At 39.5% G+C, this 24,687-nt stretch overlaps 1 protein-coding gene and 1 long non-coding RNA gene across 12 annotated transcripts in view; one reads left to right on the top strand and one right to left on the bottom strand.

The window, feature by feature from the left end:
- Window positions 1–15,580: 15,580 nt before the first annotated feature.
- LOC105727298 (uncharacterized) lies at window positions 15,581–17,918 on the bottom strand. The gene is made up of 3 exons (XR_001109744.2): window positions 17,745–17,918; window positions 17,418–17,521; window positions 15,581–17,131 (listed from the first exon to the last, which is right to left on the bottom strand). It is a non-coding gene; the product is annotated as an uncharacterized LOC105727298 (long non-coding RNA).
- A 355-nt stretch (window positions 17,919–18,273) lies between these two features.
- FMR1 (fragile X messenger ribonucleoprotein 1) overlaps window positions 18,274–24,687 on the top strand; it is a 37,849-nt gene continuing 31,435 nt past the window's right edge. For 3 of the 11 annotated variants that reach the window (XM_021667848.2, XM_021667845.2, XM_021667846.2), the window contains exons 1-2: window positions 18,275–18,339; window positions 23,756–23,857. In XM_021667848.2, coding sequence (XP_021523523.1) covers window positions 23,764–23,857 — 94 coding nt within the window. In that variant the 5' untranslated portion in view covers window positions 18,275–18,339; window positions 23,756–23,763. Of the gene's footprint in view, window positions 18,340–23,755; window positions 23,858–24,071; window positions 24,173–24,687 lie in introns of those variants that run through there. The other 8 variants (XM_021667851.2, XM_021667849.2, XM_021667853.2 and 5 more) reach the window with 5 other exon arrangements.

Here is a 24,687-nt window from a genome sequence, read left to right as displayed (position 1 = left end):
TATACAAAAGTTAAACTGAAATGGATGAGGCTGAGCATGGTGGCTCACGCCTGTAATCCTAGTACTTTGGGAGGCCAAGGTGGGCAGATCACTTGAGCTCAGTACTTCAAGACCAGCCTAGGCAACATGGTAAAACCCTGTCTCTACAAAAAACACAAAAATTAGCCAGGTGTGGTGGCATGCACCTGTACTCCTAGATACGCAGGAGGCTGTGGTGAGAGGATCTCTTGAGCACAGGAGGCAGAGGTTGCAGTGAGCCGAGATCGCACCACTGCATTCCATCCTGGGCAGCAGAGCCAGACCCTATCTCAAAAAAAAAAAAAAAAAAAAAAAAGAAAGAGAAAGAAAGAAGGAAGGAAGGAAGGAAAAAAAAGAAAAGAAAAAATACCCAGCACTTTGGGAGGCCGAGGCGGGTGGATCACGAGGTCAAGAGATCGAGACCATCCTGGTCAACATGGTGAAACCCCGTCTCTACTAATACAAAAAAAAATTAGCTGGGCACGGTGGCGCGTGCCTGTAATCTCAGCTACTCAGGAGGCTGAGGCAGGAGAATTGCCTGAACCCAGGAGGCGGAGGTTGCGGTGAGCCGAGATCGCGCCATTGCACTCCAGCCTGGGTATCAAGAGCGAAACTCCGTCTCAAAAAAAAAAAAAAGAAAAAATAGATTTAAAATTTTTAAAATTGAAATAGATGATAAACCTAAACCTAAAATCTAAAACTATAGAACTTCTAGAATATAATATAGGAAAGAAACCGTTACCATCTTCGGGTAAGTAAAAATTTTATTTGGTAGGACACATAAAGCCCAATCTATAAAGAATAAATAAATTGTACTGTGTCGAAACAGAATATTAATAGAAACAAACAGCCTTTTTGAAAATGGGCAAAAAATTTATGGGCAGTTTACTATAGAAGATATACAATGGATAGTAAACACATGAATTTAACATGCTACTCATCAGGAAAATATAAATTAAAACTCATATGTGATATCACTTCACACCTATTAGGATGGCAATTTTTTTTTAATGACAATGCCCAGTGCTGGCAAAAATGTTCAGCAGCATATATCACTGGTGGCAATGCAAAATAGCCACTTTCAAAAATCAGCTAGCAATTTCTTATAATAGTAACCATACAATTACCATACAAACCAGCAATCCCACTTCTGTATATTAACCTGAGAGAATAAAAAACCTGTATTCACATACATATTTCTATGCAAATTTTTATGCCAGGTTTATTCATAATCTCCTAAAAGAGAAAACAACCTAGTGTCTTCTAAACAATGATTAAGCTATGGTACATGTCCATATATGCACATAATGCACTACTACTCAGCAATACAAAGTAACAAACTACTGACACACACAACAAAATGGACAAAGTTCAAAAGCATTTTTCTAAGTGCACAAATTCAGACTCCAAAGGGAACATATCGTGTATGATTCCATTAATGTAACATTCTGGGAAAGGTAAAACTATAGGGAAAGAAAATAGGTAAGTTTTTGCCAGGGGCTGGGTATGAGAGGGAGAGATTGTGGTTGTACAATTGTGATAATTTATCAAAACTCATAGAACCATACATCAAAGCCTGTAAATTGTACTTTATGTAAATTACACTTCAATAAAAAGGACAAAAACATCCAAAATAACTCAACTTTTCACTCTGTGGTTACCTCATGACCTACACGGTGATAAAGCACAAAGCCCGTCCCTTCCAAGTAATCTGGTGAAGAGTCCATAAAATCCTCAAGAATAGTGTATGGTTTTGCCAGAACCATAAGAGGTCAACTAGAAGTTGAAATTCCTACTGAGACTTGGATGGGACCCAGTAATATATTCTTTAGGAATTTAACTGCTTCAAATGAACTCTTTTCTTGTGGCTGGTAATACTAGCAGTTCTCAGTTTGCATGTCCAATCAGCACCTGTTTTCAGCAGCAATTTAACTTGGGGGCAGGGCTCAGTCAAGCCTGTCTCCCCAGAGTTCAGTTTTCTGAAAAGGTTTTTTCCTAATTCTATGTCTTCCTGGTGCCTGCAGTCAGACTCTTTGAGCTCTGAAGCTAGGCAATGCAGCTTTTCTTCCACAGGTCTTTCTGATTTACTTTGCCAATCTGACTTATGGCATCTTTCATTGTGGTTGGTTCTGGCTATGCATGCATGAGGAGCTCAATGTGACCTGACAGGGGTAGGGCCCAGGGGATCTCCGATGCCTTGCTGAGTTTATTCCTGTCCTGTACGCCTAATGCCAGAACTACTACTGAACTGTTAATACTATAGATTTTCCTCACATCCAATAATACTGTCTACATAACAACCCCTCCCATCTTTTACAATCTGCACTTTCTCAACTTTTATTAGACAGTCCAAATTCTCCATCTGCCAGCTCAGATACCACAGTCTCAAGCCAAGATTTTAAGTCTAAGAAAAAGAAAACAAAAGAAAAGCAAACAAACTATTATTTTCCCAAGACTTGTGGCCTTGGGAAAAAATATTCAGTAACTATCTGGGTTTACTGAAAACATCCCAGCCCCAAATGCTAATGTTGAAGAATTAATTTCTTCTGAATAATTAGTTGGTCAGTTTCCATGAATAATAATAGCGTGTTTAAAGTGTAGCTTGCCACTTTGGGAGGTTGAGGGAGAAGGATAGCTTGAGGCCAGGAGTTTGAGACCAGCTTGGACAACATACCAGGACCTCATCTCTACAAATAAATAATAATAATAATAATAATAATAATAAAGATCTTGTTCCAGTGCAATCGATTCCTTGCTTCCTCAGTATGCCAGCTTTATGAATGCTTTTACTGGTTGTTTTATATGCAGAATTCCAGCAGGAGGCCATGGGTTCTGGAGCCAGGACACATTCTGAAAAACTGATATTATAATATACTTAGTATCAGTCCTCCTGTCCATGCAGGCCTCTGTTCTTGAAACACATTTGCTTGATATCTCTATCCATTCTTTCCTAATAGGCCTCCCATTCCTCATGAAAAAACAGACTTATTGTGGACCATTCTACTAGCAGTTTTGTGGACATGCCAAAATTCCAGCTGTGAAAATACCTTAGGCTCCTACTAGTACATTTGGATCTCATTCATCCTGATTACAGTTGCTGTTTTTTAAATGTAAATACTTATTTTGTCATATAATAATTTTTCCTCCAGCATTCCCTTAGTTTTTTCTTTCCTTTTTTGAGACAGAGTCTGGCTCTGTCACTCAGGTTGGAGTGCAGGGTGCGATCTAGGCTCACAGCAACCTCCGCCTCCCCAGCTCAAGAGATCATCCCATCTCAGCCTCCAGAGTAGCTGGGACTACAGGCACACACCACCACGCCCAGCTAATTTTTTTATTTTGTTATAGATATGGGGGTCTTATCATATTGCCCAGGCTGGTCTCAAGCTCCTGGCTCAAGCTATCCATCTGTCTCAGCCTCCCATAGTGCTGGGATTATAGACGTGAGCCACCGCACTCAGCTGCCCTTAATTTTTTTAATGAAGAAATGTTGGAAGAAAAATTCTTTTCCTTTTTATTTTAGAATAATTTTCAATTTACAAAAAAGGTACAAAGCTAATACAGAGTACTTATATAACCCTCACCCAGTTTTCCCTAATGTTAACACTTTATATTAGCATGTTACATTTGTCACAACTAAGAAAGCAACATCTGGGTGTTACTATTAACTAAACTGCAGACTTTTTTCAGATTTCGCTCATTTTTTCACTACCTTCCTTTTTCTCTTCCAGGATCTAATACAGGATACCACATTGTATTCTGTCAATATGTGTTTTTAATCTCCTTTGGTCTACTGACATTTCTGTCTTGTCACTTTAATTTTTAAATGATTGGGATTTTTTTTTTTTTTTGAGACAGGGTCTTGCTCTGTTGCCCAGGCAGGAGTGCAGTGGTGCAATCTTGGCTGACTGCAACCTCCACCTCCCAGTCTCAGCTGATCCTCTCACCTCAGCCTCATGAGTAGCTGGGACTACAGGCACATACCACCATGCCTGGCTATTTTTTTTTTTTTTTTTTTTTTTTTTTTTTTTTTGTAGAGATGATGTCTCCCCATGTGGCCCAGGCTATGGTTGGGATATTTTTATGTCAGTTCCACAGGAAGGATCCGAGGCCTGCTCTGCCTAGGTACTACAATTTATGAAAAACATTATTTCCCACTAATTCTAAAAAGGCATATTTGTCAATAGAGAGGAGTAAAAAAGCGCTAGAATGTTGCTTCATAATACAATCATGGATTATAATACTGAGGTTGAATTTTCCTTTACTTGTTCAAAACAAGCAACCTTTTCATTCAGACTTGGGACAAACATCTCTACACTTAAGCCATATACTCTGCTCCATAAACTAGTTTGCCATTTTGAGTAACGGGATGAAGGGTGTAGCAGCACTCACAGCAAGCTGCATGCCCAACACCATCATCATCATCTTCCAAAAGAAATACAGTTCTGTTTAGGACAGCAAGGTGTCTGACTACAATCCTCGGGCTTCCTTGTAGCTACATGTAGTCAGGTAACATGTTCCCAGCCAATAAGATGTAAGCAGAAATCTACTGAATGTGGCTTCTGGGAGAGCTAGTATTTTCTTTATTATTATTTTTTAAAGGAGCAGCTGGCATGTGCCTTTTGGACAGTCTGTTCTTAAATCCTTTTTCCTGCATAAAATGTAAACTCACGGTTTAGAGAAGGAGAGTCAACTTCCAAACATGGGGATTTCAAGGAGGATTAGTGGGAAGAAGAAGGCACCACCAGACTATTTCCTCACTTCTTGTCTCCAGACTTCTTGTTACATAAAAAGAATAAATAAAATAAATGCTTTACTTGTTTAAGTCAATATTTTTTAGGTTTAAGTGATATATAGTTAACTGTAACCAGATCAATAAACAGAGCCACACTTGTGACATGTACTGACCTAGTAAGTGCAATAGACAGTGACAGTCAGTAACCACCTTAAATAATCTCTGAGAAAGATGCCAGGAGATTGGAGATAGACAATATTCCACATTTCCACATTTCAAAGGGAACATACAGACCTCCCAGCTTAATCAACTCCTGGAAAAACCCTAAACACTATTCTTTCTAAACGGAGTCGCACTTCTGAAAGAATTTGTTTACTGCCCTTCAGGTAAAAGTTCACTTAACTTTGGCAGCTCATTGAGCCCAAATTAATGCTCAAACCAAGGTCCATTGCAGCTCAGAAGTATTTCTCTGCTTTGGTATTAAGAGCTGTCTTAAAGCACTCCTTGATATGAAAACAAACTAGTCATGAGTGCTACTCCTCAGACGCAAAATTCTGTGTGGGTTTGTGGACGATGTGGGCAATATATGCAGACAGTTAGGGCCACAATTCAGTTTTAACATCATTGAAATGACCTTTAATGTATGCAGACACTGGCTGACTTATTTACCTAGATTATCTCATTTGATGCTCACAATACCTCCAATGAAATGCATGCTTTTATTATCCCCATTTTATGGATAAGGAAACTGAAGCACAGAGAGATCAAGGAACTTGCCCAAGAAGACTGATTAAGAAGAACCTCATTCCTAATTCATAAAAACCTTAGAAATCTATCCTTTGGTTGGATCTGATAACCAAAATGAGTGATTGCGGGGTAAGTCTCGAAACATCAAGGTTTATTGAGCCAGCTTGAGGGTGCACCCAGGAAATATGTGAGTCACAGAAGCATCTGTGGCTGTGTTTTTCCCAAAGAGGTTCACAGGAGGTTTAGTATTTATACATTTTCTTTAAAAAATGAGGGGTGGCAGTGAGACAAATGATTATATATTTGTGAGACTTTAGTGGCCAGTAAATCCACACTGACATAAAATAAGGTGAATATTTGAAGAAAAACGCAATGGAGAAAGCAAATTTCTTGGGGAGAGGTAAATAAATGATTAATCTCATCTTGTCTTTGTTCTATACCTGGGACAATCATCTAGTAGCCTTTTGAAAGGGCTGGTTTCTGTTTAGCCCTTAGGGAATAAAACCTATGACTGTTAGCGAGGAAGGGGGTATAATGAGCCGTGTCCAATCTCTCATCCTGTCATGGCCATGAATTCAGCTTTCAAGGTTTCTCTTCAGTTCCCCTGGCCAAAGTGGGGTCTGTTCATTCAAATGAAAGCTAGGAATTTTATTTTTATTTCTCAGATCCATCTGTGCAGCTCAGGAAGACTGCTATGGCTCCCACCTCCTTGAAAATTGCCATTTTCTCATGTTACTGATCACTGGCACCTTGGTTTAATGCTTTTTCTTTTTTTTCTTTTTCTTTTCTTAAACTGTTTTTAGAGACAGGGTTTTACCTTGTTGCCCAAGCTGGGGTGCAGTGGCCTGATCTTAGCTCACTGCAGCCTCAGACTCCTGGCCTGGAGTGATCCTCCCACCTCCGCCTCCTAAGTTGCTGACACTATAGGCATGCACCACCATGCCAGGCTAATTTTCTTACTTTCTTATAGAGTGGAGGGTCTCACTATGTTGCCCAGGCTTGGCTCAAACTCCTGGCTCCAGGCAATCTTCTCAACTTGGCCTCCCAAAGTGCTGGGATTACAGGAATGAAACTGGCACTTTGAGTTTACAGAGAAAACATCCCCTCCACATTTCATGTGACATATGTGCATAACAAATGGCAATCAGCAAAACTCTAGTCCTTGGAATTTCAACAATGTTGCAACTGATCTTTGCTTTAGTTCTTTGAATGGGTGGGCCTCAACATGACTCACTGTAGCCAAGTTGACTCCTGTTCTTCATAGTTACCTATTAGTCTGATTGGTTTTGTACCTCAGATTCCATATAAGTTAGGTGTTCTATCAGAAATGCATATGGACGCAGGTTATTGAAAAGCCACTTTAGGAACACTTAAACAGAGGTTTGTTTTTCTCACATAAGTCTGGTGGTGGCTGGACACAGTGGCATAGGCCTGTAATCCCAGCACATTGGGAGGCCAAGGTGGGTGGATCGCTTGAGCTCAAGAGTTCAAGACCAGTTTGGGCAACATGGCGAAACCCTGGCTCTACAGAAAAATAAAAAAATTAGTTGGGCGTGGTGATGAATGCCTGTAGTCCCAGCTACTCGAGATGCTGACAAGGAAGGATGGTTTGCGATTCTCTTAAACACAGCCTCAAGGTTTCCCTAGCTTTAGGTGTCACATCCACAACCAAAGCAGGCATTACAAAAGAAGATATATCAGCCAAATTTGTCCCCTTTTCTCAAAAAAGCAAAAGCTTTTCTAGAAACTTCCCTGTAAACTTATGTTTAGATCATATTTGCAAAACAAAAAACAAAAAACAAAAAAGTCATGTGGCCACCGTGGTTTCAGGGGTGGTGGAAACTTGAATATTTAGGTTTTCCAGTCTCTAGGGTAGAGGCAGACAAAGAGAAATTAAGGCTGGGCATGTAAGTCAAGTTAGCCAAACCAGTGATTGTGACCAATTGCATGCTATTTGTTCTCAATGGATAAAGAGAAAATAATGTGATTATCTCATAATGAAATCAATACTAAAATGACCTTGAGGGTCAATACTTCTACCTGTACAGGCTTGTTTGTGATGTTTGGGCTATGAATATCAGTCCTGACACTCGACTACAAGCCAAGAAGCAAATTCCAACTCAAATGTATAAAATTGTGCTCTGACATGTACAGAGTTTGTCAATTGGCACTCCTTTCAACAACAACTAAGCATTGAACAAACAGAAAAGCAATGACTTCTCTTAGACAAAGATATTTGAGGTCCCAGGGCAACGTGCCAGCACCAAATCTGGAGAGATAGGTGAATATAGAGAATCAGAACAGAATTTAGATTTCCTGAAACAGAAGCCACTGGAGCCAATTGGGTAGGAAAACTTAAATGGTGGTTTTGGTGAATTGCTTGAGGCTGGGTGTGGGCTAGTTTGAGAGTTGAAAATTCCTGGGGGACAAATGTTGGATGGTGAAGGCTACACTTTCATGGGTTTTGCCTTCAGGAACCCCACCAGTTTCTGACAGTATAGATCAGAGAAGCCCCCCTTCCTGTTTCCTGCAGGAGGAGCAGGAAGCAACTATTTTGAAATATATTCAGCATATTCTTTATAACAAATCCCTACAAGGGAAACTACCTTTCCAGAACCATTCCTGACCTAGGAAGGGACTAATAGCCAGTGCTAGTCCTTTCTAGCCCTCTTATCTCACCTAAAGGGAGAAAAAAAGCAAAGAAATAATTCTGAAGATCACAGCCCAGGAACTCAACTAAAAATCTGAAATTTAATCATAAAAGTATAGAACACTTCCCTTCCCTAACACCATGCTACCACATCAAGAGTGTTCCAGTATAATAGCAATAGATTACAATCAGAGAGCTGAGAAACTCAGACCATTTAAGAAGAAGTTGATAGGGAAACTCAAACACAGCACAGGAGACAAAAACAAGGATACTGAAGTAAAGCATCTGGCACCTACAGCTACAGTAAACATTTAACACCCCAACTCGTAACTGATTAACATAAAAACTCAAACTAAAACCTAATTACTTCAGTTCCTATTACCCAAAACATTATACCTGACTTTCAAAAAAAAAATTGCAAGGAATGAAGAAAGGCAAGAAAAAACACAGTCTGTAAAGATAACGCAAGCATAGGAACCAGATTTTAAATGTAACAGTGATTTTAGAATCATTAGAAAATTTAAAATAACTATAATTAATATGTTTAGAGCACTAATGGAAAAAGTAGACAACATGTAAGAACAAATGGATAATGTAAGCAGAGAGAGGGAGAAAATCTCCAAGAAAGAATTTTTAAAATGATAGATTTTTTTAAAAAACAACTATAACAGCAATACAAATGCCTTTGATGGGCTCACCAGTAGACTGGAAACAGCTGCGGAAGAATCAGGGGAAAGAATCAATGAGATTGAAGATATGTTAATAGAAACTTCTGTTAATCAAGTTTATCCTAAAGCTGCCTCCTTACATACCTTACATATTTAAGTTCGGCCTACAGGTTTTTCTGTACATCTTGAACTATAACAAGTGGAGGTATAAAACGACCATAGCCCACACCTGTGCCAGTGACTGAGTTTTGGCCAATCAAATGTAACCAATTGTTTGAACCCTGTTCAAATAACGCTAACGCCAAGCTGTAACCAATCCAGTTGTTTCTGTACTCAACTTCTGATTTCTGCAATCATTTTCCTTTTTTGTCTATAAATCTTCTTCCACCACATGGCTGCAGTGGAGTCTCTGAATTTGCTGTGATTCTGGGAGCTGCCCGATTCACCAATTGTTCATTGCTCAATTAAATGCCTTTAAATGTAATTTGGCTGAAGTTTTTCTTTTAACACTTTCCAAACTGAAATCCAAAAATTTAAAATTAAAAATAAACAAAATATCCAAGAACTGTAGAACAATTTCTAAAGGTATAATATGCTTATATGAGAATACCAGAGTAGGAGAGAAGAAGCAGAAGAAATATGTGAAATAATAAAGGCTGAGAATTTTCCAAAAATCAATGACAGACACCAAACCACACATCGAGGAAGCTCAAAAGACACCAAGCAGGATAAATTGAAAAAAAAAAAGTCTGACCTAGGCATATTATGCGCAAATCACAGAAAACTAAAGACAACCAGAAAACATGAAAGAAGCTAGAAAAGAGGAGAAATTTACCTATAGAGAAACAAGGATAAGCATTACATCAGAAATCTCATTGGAAACTATGCAATAAAGAAGAGGGTAGGGTGAAATATTTGAAGTGCTGAAAGGAAAAAACTAGAATTCTGCATACACTGAAATTATCCTTCAAAAGCAAAGAAGAAATCCTTTCTCAGACAAAGACTGAATCTGTCACCAGTAGAACTGCCTTGAAAGAAATGTTAAAAGAAATTCTCCAGACAGAAAGGAAATGACATTGGTAAAAAACTGAAATCTACAGAAATTTCAAGAAGGAATAAATGAGGATAAAATAAAGCCTTTAATTTTCCTTAACTTTAATTGATCTAATAAATATAACTATTTTTTCAAACTAATAATAACAGTGATGTTTTGGATGATTATAATATATGGATAAGTGAAGTGAATAATAGCAAAATTATAAGGAACACAAGGCAGGAATTGGGAATACTCTGAAATAAGGTACCTGTACTACCTATGAAGCACTATAGTGTTATTTGAAAGTGGACTTAAATTAGATGTCCAAAATCTAGCGAAAATCTAGCGAAACTACTACATTTTTAAAAGTATAATCAATATCTAAGATCTCTTTTCCTAGAGAATAATACAAAATGTTCAATTAAAACCAGAGAAGGCAGAAGAGGAGGAAAAGTTAAAAAAGAAACCAAGAACAAGTGAAATAAATAAAAAACAGTTAAAATAGGGTAGATATGAATCTAACTATATTATTATAATAATCACTTTAAATTTGAATGGTCTAAATACATAAATTAAAAGATGAATGCTGTCAGAATGATTTTTTAACACTCAATTATGTATTGTCTGCAAGAAGCCCAATTTAAATACAATGATGTAGCTAGATTAAAAGCAAAGGGATAGAAAAATATATACCATGCTAACACTAATCAAAAGAAAGCTGAAGTAGCTATATTAATTTCAGACAAAGCAAACTTCAGAGCAAGAACATAATCACGAATAAAGAGAGACATTACATACCGATAAACATGTCAATTCTCCAAGAAAACATAAAAATCCTGACTGTGTATCCATCTAACAACAGTGCCAAATATATGAGGCAAAAGCTGACAGAATTGCAAAGAGAAATAGACAGATGCACTGTCATATTTGGAGACTTCAACACCACTACTCTGTCCGTAATTTACAGATATAGCCAAAGAAAATCAGTAAGGATACAGTTGAACTGAGCATTCTTATCAATCAACTTGATCTAATTGACACCTATAGACGTGTGTGTGTGTGTGTGTGTGTGGGTGTGTGTGTGTGTGTGTGAGAGAGACAGTCTCGCTCTCTTGCTCAGGCTTGGAGTGCAGTGGTGCAATCTCTGCTCAATGCAACCTCTGCCTCCCACCTTCAAGTGAGTCTCATCATGCCTCAGCCTCCTGAGTAGCTGGGATTACAGGCATGCACCACCACACACAGCTAATTTTTTTGCATTTTTAGTAGAGATGGTGTTTCACTATGTTGGACGGGCTGGTCTCGAACTTCTGGCCTCAAGTGATCCTCCCACCTCAGTCTCCCAAAGTGCTGGGATTACAGGCATGAGCCACTGTGCCTGTCCTGATAGTTACAGACCATTTGATCCAACAGAGACAGAATATACATTTTTCTCATGCTCACATGGAACATTAATCAAGATGGATCACATTCTGTTTCATAAAATTCACCTTAAAATTAAAAGAATAGAAATCAAACAAGATATTTTCACAGATTACAATAAAATTAAACTAGGTATTTTTAGAAACCTAGAAACATAGCTGGGCAATGTCCTCAAATATCTGGAGATTAAACAACACACGTCTAAATAATATACAGATCAAAGAAGATGTTTCAAGAGATATTAAAAATATTTTGAACTAAATGAAAAAATAAAACTTATTAAAATTTATGGGATGTAGCAAAAGCAGTGATGAGAGGGAAATTTATATATGCCCATAATAAACAATTGGAATTTGAAATTAGAAATATATCATTTAACTCATTACTGAAAAACAAAATATTTAGGTATAAATCTAACAAAATATGTACAGAATCTAGTGAAAAACCTTATGAAATAAATGAAAGATCTAAATACCTGGAGAAATATCCCATGTTCACATATAGCAAGACTAATATTTTTAAGCTGTCACTTCTTCCCAACTTGATCTATAGATTCAATGCTATCTGAATCTAAATTCCAGCAAGTTATTTAGTGAATATTGACAAACTGACTGTAAAGTCTATATGGAAAGACAGAAAATCCAGAATAGGCAGTATAATATTGAGGAAAAACCATGTTGGAAGACAGACACTGTCTTACTTCAAGACTTATTATAAAGTTACACTAATCAAGACAGTGGGGTATCGATGAAAGGGAAAGAGAAATACTGTCATTCCTCAGTATCTGAGGGGAACTGGTTTCAGAATGTCTGAGGATATTAAAATATGTGGATTCTCAAAGTCCTTATATAATACAGCATAGTATTTGCATATAACCTATGCACATCCTCCTGTATACTTTAAATTATGTCTAGATTATATATAATACCTAATACAATGTAAATGCTATGTAATAGTTGTTATACTTTATTGATTTTTATTTGTATTATTTTATTGTTATATTGTTATTTTTAGGGGATTTGTTTTGAGATGGAATCTCACACTGTTGTCAGGGCTGGAGTGCAGTGGCGCGATCTTGGCTCAGTACAACCTCTGCCTCCTGGGTTCAGGTGATTCTCCTACCTCAGCTTCCCAAGCAGCTGAGATTACAGGTGCCTGCCACCATGCCCTACTAATTTTTTGTATTATTAGTAGAGACGGGGCTTGACTATGTTGGCCAGGCTGGTCTTGAACTCCTGACCTCGTGATCCCCCCACCTGGGCCTCCCAAAGTGCTGGGACTACAGGCGTGAGCCACTGTACCTGGCCATTTTTAAGGGATTTTTAAATAATATTTTTGATCTATGTTTGGTTGAATCTGTTGATGCAGAACACATGGATACAGAGAGCAACTGTAGATCAATGGAACAAAATAAAGAGGTCAGAATTAGACCCATACAAATATAGTCAACAGATCATTGACAAAGAAGCAAAGAATCCAATGGAGGAACAATGGTCTTTTCAACAAATGGTGCTGGAATAACTGGATATTCACATGCAAATAATAATCTAGACACAGACATTATATCTTCCACAAAAATTTACTCAAAGTGAATCACAGACCTAAATGCAAAACACAAAACTGTAAAACTTCTGGAAGATAACATAGGAGAAAATCTAGGTGAACTTGTGTTTGATGAGTACTTTTTGAGTACAATGCTAAATGCATGATCCATGAAAAAAACTGAACAGTTGAAATTTTTAAATTAGAAACATCTGATCTATAAAAGACATTGTTAAGTGAATGAAAAGACAAGCCACAGTCTGGGAGAAAATATTTGCAAAATACACATCTGATAAAGGGCTGATATTTAAAATATATTAAGAACACTTCTAGATCTGAGCTGACACTGTATCACAGAAGATATATAGATGGCAAATAAGCATAAGATGCCTAATGCCAATGCCGTATGTCATTAGGAAATTGCAAGCTAAAACACTGAGATTCTACTACACACCTATTAGAATAGCCAAAATTCAAAACACTGGCAACACCAAATCCTGGAAGGATGTGGAGTAACAGGAAGTCTCATTCATTGCTGCTGAAAATGTAAACTGTTACAGCCACTTTGGGAGACCATCCGGTAATTTTTGATAAAGCAAAATATAGTCTTACCATATGATCCAGCAATCACGCTCCTTGGTATTTACCTAAATGAGGTAAAAACTTATGTCTATACAAAAACCTGTACAAGAATGTTTACAGTAGCCTTATTCATAATTATTAAAGACTGGAGCAACCAAGATGTTTTTCAATAAATAAATGGATAAACAAACCATGGTACATCCATACAGCAGAATATTGTGCCCAACAAAAAAAAACTATCAAGCCATGAAAAGACAGAGGAATGTTAAATGTATATTGCTAAGTAAAATAATAAAAGCAGTATGAAAAGACTACCTACTATATGATTCCAACTCTATGACATTCTGGAAAAGGCAAAATTCTACAGAAAGTAAAAAGATCAGTGATTGCCAGTGGTTGGTTGCGGGTAGACTAGATGAATAGGTGGACTACAAGGAATTTTTTAGTGCAGTGTAATTGTTCTGCTGACACTGTAATGGTGGATATGTTATGCATTTTTCAAAACCCACAGAGCTGTGCAACACAAAGAGTGAGTAATAATGCATCAGTTGTAATAAATGGACCATACGAAGGCAAGATGTTAGTAATAGGAGAAATCGTACAGGAGGAGGGGAGACTAGGTAGTACATGCATTATGGCAACAACTTCTTCGCTGGTCTCCTTGCAGTCACTGTTGTCCCCTCTCTGACATTTCTCAGCACAGAAGACAGAATGACCCTGTTCAGGTGTCAATCAAGTCACTCTGCCACTCAGAATCCTCCAGTGGCTCCCTATCTGCTTAATTTTTCCATAAATCTAAAACTGTTCTAAAAAATAAAGCCAACTAATTAATTTTTTTTTCTAATATCTCATTCAAATGAGAGGTCACAGTTAAGTGAAATTGTCAGATAAAGTGTCAAGAAAGAAGTGTGACTTTAGCTGGATCCTAAAGAGTACATAAGATTTTTAGAGTTGGAAAGGGCAGAAGGCCTTTCAGCTGGGATTAAGGCATGAAAAAGACTCTAGAGGGCTCAAGTTGCGAAGGAGCAGGAAATAGCAGAGAATAAATCAATGCAAAGACAACAGGCAGCAATTTAATGGAAACTAGGGGCCAAGGCAGGGCTAGAAACACTGAAGCATCATTGCAATATCAGATAAATATAGGCATGAGAGCTGACTCAACCTTGGCCGGGTCCTCAACACATATCCATTCATTCATGTAATATTCAGTAAACATTCCCTATGTTCCAGACACTGTGGTAGGCACTGGGGACGAGCAGTAAATTAAACAAATGGAAATCTTTGTTCTCACTGAGCTTACACTCTAGTGAGGGGAGACAGACAGAACCTGCCTGGTATTTTCAAGAAACAACAAAGAAAATATTATGGCTGGAATGAGAAACAATGGTCTTTTCAACAAATGGTGCTGGAATAACTGGCCATTCATATGCAAAAATTAATCTAGATATAGACCTTATATCTTTCGCAAAAAAATTTACTCAAAATGGATCATAGACCTAAATGCAAAGCACAAAATTGTAAAACTTCTGGAAGATAACATAGGAGAAAGTCTAGGGGAACTAGATTTCATTCACTGGAATGAAGTGAAGGTGCAAAGTAGAAGGTGAGATAGAGGAGACAATAGAAGTCAGAATATATAGGGCATGGAAGCCAGAATAAATAACGAATCTGGCTTTTACTCTGAGAGATGTAGGGAATCACTGGGGGATTCTGAGTGGCAGAGTGACTTGATTGACACCTGAACAAGGGCATTCTGTCTTCTGTGCTGAGAACTGTCAGAGAGGGGACAATAGTGACTGCAAGGAGACCAGGAAAGAAATTGTTGCCACAGTGCAGGTAAGAGAGAATGGAAGCTTGGACTATGGGTTGTAGCTCAGCAAATGATGAGAGGCAGATTCTGGATTCTGCAATGATTTGCTGATGGATTTGATGTGTGGAAGAAGGTGAAAATGTCTTAGTTTTAGGCTTGAGCAATGAACTGGAAGGCAAGAGTTGTCTGTAAAAAGAGAGAGAGATAGAGAGAAGGGCAGGGAGAGAGAGAGCATTTTGGAAGAGCAGGCTCATGATCAGGCCTGAGCCCAGTGTCTGAGTTCAGGTAAGCTATCTTGAAAGGAGAAATATCAAAAGCTAGAGATCAGAGTGAGGCTGAGACTCAGAGTCAAGTGGGCAAGACTAAGTTGCAGTATGTACTGGCAGTGAGGATAACTATTTATTTATTCATTCATTGAACATACCTTGAAATCAACCACTTTTAATGTGCCAGGGACACAAGGATAGAAAAGATATTTGCCCTGTCTGGGAGGTACTAATAATCCAATAAGGAAAACAAAAATATAAATAAATTATTCTAGTATACTAACCATCAATAGTAGAGGTATTCAACATTTGTTGAGTCCCTGCTACATGCCAAGCAGTGTAATGAGGAGGCAGGAGGTATGCACAAAGATCTACAAGAGCACAAGGTAAGTTCTGGTAAAGGTTTGTAAAGACATTCCCAAGGGTTTTCACCACAGTATGACTTCAGGGAGTTGGCAGCAACCTAGATACCCGATCAGTAGGGATATGTATGAATAAAACCTATAGCATACTCAGTAGCAAACTAAGTGTACAAACAGCAATGTGGGTATAGCTCAAAAACATAGTGTTGAGCAAAACAGTGGGAAATAGAGATTTACAGTCCAATACCACCTCTGTAAATGTAAGAGGCATAAACAAAACATTATCTGTCTTAAATTATCAGGGATCTATATCGAACATATTGCAGTTTGTGTCTGGAAGAATGAGAGTGGGAATTGAGAAAGATGAGGAAAAAATCATATAAATAATATAAAACAAGGACCTTGTAGGGACTGATATGACAATGTGCTGAAAATGGAGGAGCAAAGTTAACTCTCTGTACCTGAAACAAAATAACCAGCTAATAGGAATCCAGCTGAAAGCCTTAAGGGGCAGGGCCTCTACGGGGCTCAGGAAGGATGTGTAGACACATGAAAGGATGAAAGTGCATCACAGGTTCAGGAACAGCACAGGATGAGTGTGGCTTGCAATAAAGATAGTTGTGAAGAGTTGACCTATTTTTAAGCCCTGGGTAAATTGAACAACACCTTACACGCGGAGAGGTATAATTATTCTAATCAATGTGTCCCCTTTTACTATAATACATTGGAGTTACAGCTAATGCTCTGCTCCCATTTCAACCTATGATGAGATTCTCTTTCAGCCCTATTGAAGTCTTGGTCTGAAGTGACTACTCCAAAGACGGTAGTCCAAAAATGTCTTTCCTGTTTACTATGACCTTGAGGAATGTGGCCCTAAATCCACTGCTTTAAAGCTGGCATTCCACCAGCACCAACATCTTCTCATTCTAGGGCACCTGCCTGGGGCAGGTCATCCTGCCTCTGCCAACTCAGTGCTACAGTTAACTCTCACCTGCCATATTCCAGCTGGAATCATTTCCGATTCTCCACCCCAGACTGGGTCATGTTATGTCATCATGGATGCACCTATTCTTCGTAGCCCTTATCACAACTGCAATTCCTCATTTACTTGCCAGGATAATTTATGTCCATCTACTTCGCTAGGTTCCAAGTTCAATGCTGGCAGTCTTTTCTTTTTTCTTTTCTGTTTTGCTCACCAATTTCTCGCTAGCACTTAGCACAGTGCCTGGCACATGATAGGTGCTCCATAAACTTCTCAGTTGGATACCAGCATCCCTAAGGGAACATGGATCAACGCAGCTATAAGCACGGTGCAGAAACAGGAATAAGAGAAAGTTGGGCTTTGTTTTAGAGTAGAAGGTAAAGGGTTGCAAGGAGGTGCATCGACCCCTGTAGACACGACCCATGACTGCCACACACATGCTCACCCCGACACAGGGTGCGCATACAGTAGGGGCAGAAACGAACTTTAAAGACATTAAGAAGTGCTAAACACAATTTTTTAAAGTGTGTCAAGTGAAAGTATGAAAATAAATTGAGGAAAGGCAAGTACGTGGGTCAAAGCCGGGTGTGAGGAAAGGCTAACATTTTGAGGTCCTGATTCAATACACTGTCCCTGAAAGGGCCCAGGATGTCTCCACAGGAAAGCCCAAAATCTGGTGAGAGAGGGTGTGACTCTTCACCCTCTGCCTCTATGGGTCTTGAAAGCCAAGGTCAACCTGGTTGCCACTGTTTCTAGTTCAAAGTCTTCTTCAATCTACTCCTTCACCCTCATTCTCGCCTTCCACTCCACCTCCCGCTCAATCAGGCTCTGCGCTAATTTTAATCAAACCAGACCAGACACGCCCCCGGAATCCTAGCGAGGCCAATGGGATAACCGGATGCAGTTGATTTCACACGACACAGCATGCACCTCTGCAGAAATGGGAGTTCTGACCCTCGCGAGGCGGTGCGACCTGTCACCGCCCTTCAGCCTTCCCGCCCTCCGCCGAGCCCGCGCACGCCGGGCCCGCGCATCTGACGTTCGACCCGGCACTCCGGCCCGTTCCCAGCAACGCGCATGCGCGCTCTTCCTGGCCACTGGAAGCAAGGGGGCGGGGCCAAGGGGCTGAGCCCGCGGGGGGAGGGAACAGCGTCGATCACGTGACGCAGTTTCAGTGTTTACACGCGCAGCGGGCCGAGGCTTCGGCCTCTGTCAGGCGCTCGGCTCCGTTTCGGTTTCACTTCCGGTGGAGGGCCGCCTCTGAGCGGGCGGCGGGCCGACGGCGAGCGCGGGCGGCGGTGGTGACGGAGGCGCCGCTGCCAGGGGGCGTGCGGCAGCGCGGCGGCGGCGGCGGCGGCGGCGGCGGCGGCGGCGGGGGCGGCGGCGGCGGCGGCGGCGGCAGTTGTTGGGCCTCGAGCGCCCGCAGCCCACCTCTCGGGGGCGGGCTCCCGGCGCGAGCAGGGCTGAAGAGAAGATGGAGGAGCTGGTGGTGGAAGTGCGGGGCTCCAATGGCGCTTTCTACAAGGTACTTGGCTCCAGGGCAGGCCCCATCTTCGCCCGTCCTTCCCTCCTTTTTCTTCTTGGCGTTGGCGGGAGGCAGGCCCGGGGCCCTCTACCCCAGCGCCGCGCCTGGGTGCCAGGGCACGCTCGGCGGGATGTTGATTGGGAGGGAAGGACTGAACTTGGGGCCTGTAGGAAGCCCCTCAAGCCCCGCTCCGACTCCGAGAGGCCCTAGCGCCTAACGGGATGAGAGACGAACGAGGACAGGGTTCCCTTTCGGCGCTGAGCCCCGCCGGGGTGAGCTGGGGATGGGCGAGGGCCGGCGGCAGGTACAGCAGCCGGGGCGGGAAGGGCCGAAATCCGCGCTAAGTGACGGCGACGGCTTCTTCCTTCTTTCCTAAATATCTTCTCCCAGCGGGATCCGGGCCTGACGTGTGAGTAGTTGTGGAGGAGCGGGGGGCGCTTCAGCCGGGCCGCCGCCTGCAGCGCCAAGAGGGTTTCAGGTCTCCTTTGGCTTCTCTTTTTCGGTCCAGCATTGGGACTTCGGAGAGCTCCCCTGCTCTGGGCGAGGGCTGTGAAGAAAGAGTAGTAAGAAGCGGTAGTCGGCACCAAATCACAATGGCAACTGATTTTTAGTGGCTTCTCTTTGTGGATTTCGGAGGAGATTTTAGATCCAAAAGTTTCAGGAAGACCCTAACATGGCTCAGCAATGCATTGAAGACGTTGATCATCGTGAATATTCGCGCCCCTCCTTTTGTTAAACGGGGTAAATTCAGGAATGCACACGCTTCAGCGTCTAAAACCATTAGCAACTCTGTTACTTAAAAATTGTGTGTGTGTGTGTGTATGTGTTTTTAAGTTTCCAGAGACTTAAATATATGCCATGGAACTTCAGGAAATTAACAGAGAGTATATTACTAGGGCATTTTTTAAACTGAGCGAAAATATTTTTGTGCCCTTAAGAACTTGACCATATTTCCTTTGAATTTGTGGTGTGGCAGTGGGCTGAATTGTTGAGGCTTAGGGATCCATGGGTTTACTGTGCTTTTTAAAGTTACACCATTGCAGATCAACTAACACCTTTCATATTTAAAAGGAAGATTTACAAATTTGATGTAGCAGGAGTGCGTTTGTTGGTATGTAGTTGCTGTAGATGTATTAATCTATAATTCTCATTTCCTCTTGAATGTCTATAATCTCTGTAAATAATATCCCACCTTACTACAGTATTTTGGCAATACAAGGTGCACGTGGAAGGAAGCATGGAAAATAGCTATTACCATTGTCCAACACAATTCTTAAATTTATTATAGAATGACATGAATGTTTCAAACATGACAAGTTTGGCTAGGAAAATAAACAATTTGACTTTAATATACTCTGGGTTTACCAATCTTATGAAGACATTTGGAGATCAGTATATTTCATAAATGAGTAAAGTATGTAAACTGTTCCATACTTTGAGCACAAAGATAAAACCTTTCGCTGTAAAAGGAGGCACAAAGTAACCCCACGTTTACGTGAACAGTCTCGCGAATATGCAGTTGTTTCAGTTGACTGCAGTCAAAATTTTAATTGCATTGATTTTATTGATCCATAATTTTTTCTGGTGAGTTTGCGTAGAATCGTTCACAGTCCTAGATTAGTGGGTTTGGTCACTAGATTTCTGCCACTAATAACTCTGTATATACACATATATATGTATGAGTAAGGGCTAATGGGTAAGCAGGATTCTGATTGATCTGTGATATCAGCTTAGGTTGGATGCCACTAAAGTTTGCTTACCACAGAGGGCAAGTAGCGCATTCTAGCCTTGAAGTACTTATTGTTCTCTTCCAGCCACTTAGGATTTGCTCCAGTGATTTTGCTTGCAAACTGACTGGAATATAAGAAATGCCTTCTATTTTTGCTATTAATTCTTCCCCCCTTTTTGGGTTTTGTTTTGTAACAAAGTTGTTTAACTTGAAAGTAAATGAAGAATAGATTGGTTGCCCCTTAGTTCCCTGAGGAGAAATGTAATAGTTGAACAAGTGTGTGTCAGAGAAATTGCTGTTATGTTTATTTAATTAAGTTTGATTTCTAAGAAAATGTCAAATGGTCTGCACTGATGGAAAAATGGTTTCTGTAACAAAAAGCTCAAAGTTTTTATATGACTTATAATATTACTGTGAGTTATAAAAGTAAAGCAAAAGTAAACTGAGTTGCTTGTCCAGTGGGATGGACAGAAAAGATGTGAAATAAAAACCAATTAAAAATGAACTGCTATGGAGAAGTGTTACATTTATGGAAAAAGAAATAGGAACCTTGTTCAAATTGATAGAAGAGCTTTAAAAACTAAACAAATCAAACAACTTAGGTATAATTAAATTCAGACTTTGATTTGCTTAACATAACCACCATATTTCCAAGGACAGCTCTCTTTTTCTGGTGTTTCTTCTTAAAAACTTAAGTTAGATTTAGTAATCACCAGAGCCACTACTTTTAAGCTTAGATATTTGACTTAGAAAAAGTTGGTCACGTGTACCACTTACAGTGCCCTGCGGGTGCTGTTTAAGATATGAAGACACTTTGACTTACACCTCATGAAATCTTTACAAAGTATTTTCTAAATGAATAATGATGAAATAAAGCCTTTATTCTAGGGGCATGTGCCCCACATAATTTGTTTTCTTTGGACTAGAAGTTTTGATGTGTTGAGAATGGTAATGAATTAACTCAATTTTAAATGTAGAATGTGTATCATTCCAATATGAATGCCCTAATAAATCCTAAGATTTGTAGGTTTTGTGAAAATTACTAAAGATGGATACATCACATATTGGAGACATAAGAACCCTTTTTGTTTCTGAAAATACAGCCTCTGATTTCTGATTCCTTATTGTCATATGGTATAATTGTGCTACATTATAATTTTGTTGTTAGATTATACTTTATTTTTTCAGTATTTATGGACAGACTTTAATTTGGTGAGCAGTAGTATGGCAGCTAGCAGCTAAATATGATAAAGTGTACAATCAAAAGAAAATTTTTAATGAAGGTATTAGTGGTCTAACATGTTATTTCAGATGCTAAGTGAAATGTAGTAAAATCAGTTTTACTATAAATAAACTTGTATAAGGTTTATAAGTTTATGAAACAACTTGCTTAAAGTGTAAATAAACTTGCAGCATGTTTTCTCTGAAGTTTCTTGAGCTAACTTTGCATAAAGGTGTTATTCTGTATTTCGAGGAAGTGAATTATTTGGGTCAACCACATTTATTGTTTGCTTCCTAGAGTCTAATTACCTTTTTTAGTTTTTAGGAGCTTCGTGGCTACATCATTTTCCCCTTTTTGGACTTTGTATTTTCTAACTCCATACCTAAGTATTCTGATAACCTCCAAATTATTAATTAGATGCAGAATTCAGTGGTATATTACTAGAGTTTCTGATTTCTGCCCGCTGTAGGAATGTGCTTCCTGAGAAGATCAGGATTGTGATTATAATAATATTTAATAGGGGATGAGTACTTTCTAGGTGCCAGGCACTGTTCTAAGTGCTTTACCTCTGATACTTTATTTGAGGTATTGTTGTTATTCCCATTCTTTAAATGATGCACAGAGAGGTTAGGTAAGTGGCTTACTACCAAGTGTCAGGGCCATTAAGGGTCAGGATTCTGACTTCCTGAAATCATGAAATTTAGCTTGAAGAAATTGGTTTGATTTCCTGCTCAGTTTTCAATTTCATTGTGGTCTTTGATTGTATTTTGTGTTATAATACTGCCTTGGCATCCTATAACTATAGTTACAAGGTTATATTACTATTTTTTACTGTTAATAGAAAGCTGTCATGAAATAATTTAGTTTATGTGCCAGCCTTTTTTGTTGTTAACTCTTGACCCTTGACACTGTACTTCTTCATATGGATGCCTGTTAAGGAACGATAAGGTTGGAAATCTTTGACCCGGCTAGAAAATTTGCCTTGTTATATTGGGAGCTTATAAAACTGAAGTATTCAAAAATTAGAATACATACACACAAGGAAAGTTAATAACTAATACTGTTTTCTTTGCACATGTCTCTGTTGTCTTTTGGTCAGGGTGAAGCAGAATGTGTTTTTCTCATAATTTGTGGCAAATGGCCTATATGAAGTCCTGGACATGTGGTATGGTTGGAAGGACTGTTGATGAGGTTTATTGTCTGTGTTTATTCTTGTATGTTGTTAGTGTCCCCATAAAAGGGGGACAAAATGATAACTTACTTTGTATATGAAGCCTTTGGTTTGAATCATACTTTTATCACATTTTTTATGTCCCTGTCCTCTCTATCTGCTGCAGGTTTGGTTTGGTTTTGTTTTGCTTTCTTTCTGTCTTCCTGTCTTTGACCTTCCTCCCCTCCCCTGCCCTGCCCTCCCCTCCCCTGCCTTCCCTCTTTTCTTTTCTTTTCTTTTCTTTTCCTGTCTGTTTTCTCTTTTCTTTTTTCTTTCTTTCTTTCTTTTTTTTTTAATAGAGTCTCACTCTGTTGCCCCAGGCTGGAATGCAGTGGCGGGATCTCAGCTCACTGCACCTTCCACCTCTCGGGTTCAAGCCAGTCTTGTGCTTCAGCCTTCCAGGTAGCTGAGATTACAGACATGTGCCACCACGCCCGGCTATTTTTTGTATTTTTAGTGGAGATGGGGTTTCACCATGTTGGCCAGGCTGGTGTCAAGTTACCTGCCTGCCTCAGCTTCCCAAAGTGGTAGGATTATGGGCGTGAGCCACCAGGCCCGAACTCCTACAGGTTTTCCTTAGGAGGGATATTTTACAATGCTGTTAAGTTTTTCCTAATGAAAATTATTGTAGCACTACATGCTCTGTCTTCAGTAAGTGATAGAAGCTTACTGATAATGTAGTAGTTGTGTTCATTGGTGGTCAGGTGTACATTGAAACATTAATACACAATATCCTCTCCTGTGAGCAGTGGCTCCTATTTGTAAGATACCTTACTAAGCTAAGGAATGTGAGGTGTAGTAGGGGAGAGTTTACCCTAATAGGGATGGACTTTCTTTGTTTCATCAGTCCTGATAATAGAATGTTTGAATGGATAGCTCTAGGCATTACATACTTTGGTAAATATGATTTTTTAAATTACCTCTTTGGCCCAGTTGCCAGTAAATTGGGGATTCCTTAATGATTTATTTTCTGTTTATTCACCCTGATGAAGAACCTGTATCTCTTTTAAACTGTACTTTATCACCTTTCTCAAACCCCAAGATTTTCGTCATGTTTTTTTTCTTCTAAGACTCTAAACAACCTTTAGTATTGAGTATCTTTGTGGAAACATTCTTTTCTTTTTCTATCCCAATTTTTAAAGCTTTTTTAAAGTGTGCTTTTGTTGTGATGTACATTTTTCAAATGGAAGAGCATTTATGATTCTGCATTTTTTGTAAAATATGACACTCTCTACTTTATCTCTCATTTATTTAGTGCCACCCATGTGTGTAATTTCATTACCCACAACAACCTTAGGAGGCTGGTCGAGTTCCTTATTTGCAGATGAGGAATCTGAGGTCCAGAGATCACTTCTTGGTGAGAGTCTCACAGCTATTATGTGTTAGAGCCAAGATTTTGAACCTAGATCTGATTCACAGCAAAACCATTAACTACTAAGTCCACTGACTCCAATAAGAGTCCTAGCTCTCACACAATACACTGTAATTCCCCTTGTGTGTTTATTCAAACTCATTCAATATGCTGCTTTTGGAAACCTCTCAGGAATCTTCTTAACTTGTCTTCTCTACAGACATCAGCTTTACCTGAAAGGTAGGGATCACAGCAAAATACAGTTTTACAAGTTGGTGATTGATGGAGTGATAGTGCTCTGGAGATGGCCAAAGAAGGAAGGTATGAGTGTGTCTGTGGGTGGGTGAGTGGTGGATAAGGGGAAGGACAGAGCCAAAAGGGGGGCTATTGGAAAAACTATGATGAGAGACAGGAAGATGGAACCTTGTTGGAATGAAGATTTAGTGAAAGACCTTAGAATTCACAGGAGGTATTTGGCCTTCATGAGGGAGTAGACCAAAGGCAACCTATGAGTTTCTTTTAGTCCACTTATTAAGGCAGCAACCAAAGGTATTATATACCTTCTGTATTCATTTAAAATGACTAATTTTGAAACAGTCATGCAAACATCCATATACAGATAAGCCTCATTAACTCAAAGTCAGTGGCCCTGTTGAGCTATGATGATTATTCAAACCATTTCTGACACTACATCCGGAAATGCTAAAGCTTTTTTTTCTCTTTTTAATAGCCACAGCACTTGCAGGTCTTCCTCCTTTGAGAGATTATTTGATTTTAGGAAATAAGTAAATGTTGCGAATAAGTATGATTCAACTGGGCAATAACTTTTAGGCAAA

Source organism: Aotus nancymaae, unplaced genomic scaffold, assembly GCF_030222135.1.
Source record: "Aotus nancymaae isolate 86718 unplaced genomic scaffold, 86718_ANA_hifiasm-v0.15.2.pri h1tg000004l, whole genome shotgun sequence".
NCBI lineage: Eukaryota > Metazoa > Chordata > Mammalia > Primates > Aotidae > Aotus > Aotus nancymaae.
The sequence above is the reverse complement of the archived record's forward strand: the minus strand, read 5'-3'. Positions and strand labels throughout refer to the sequence as shown.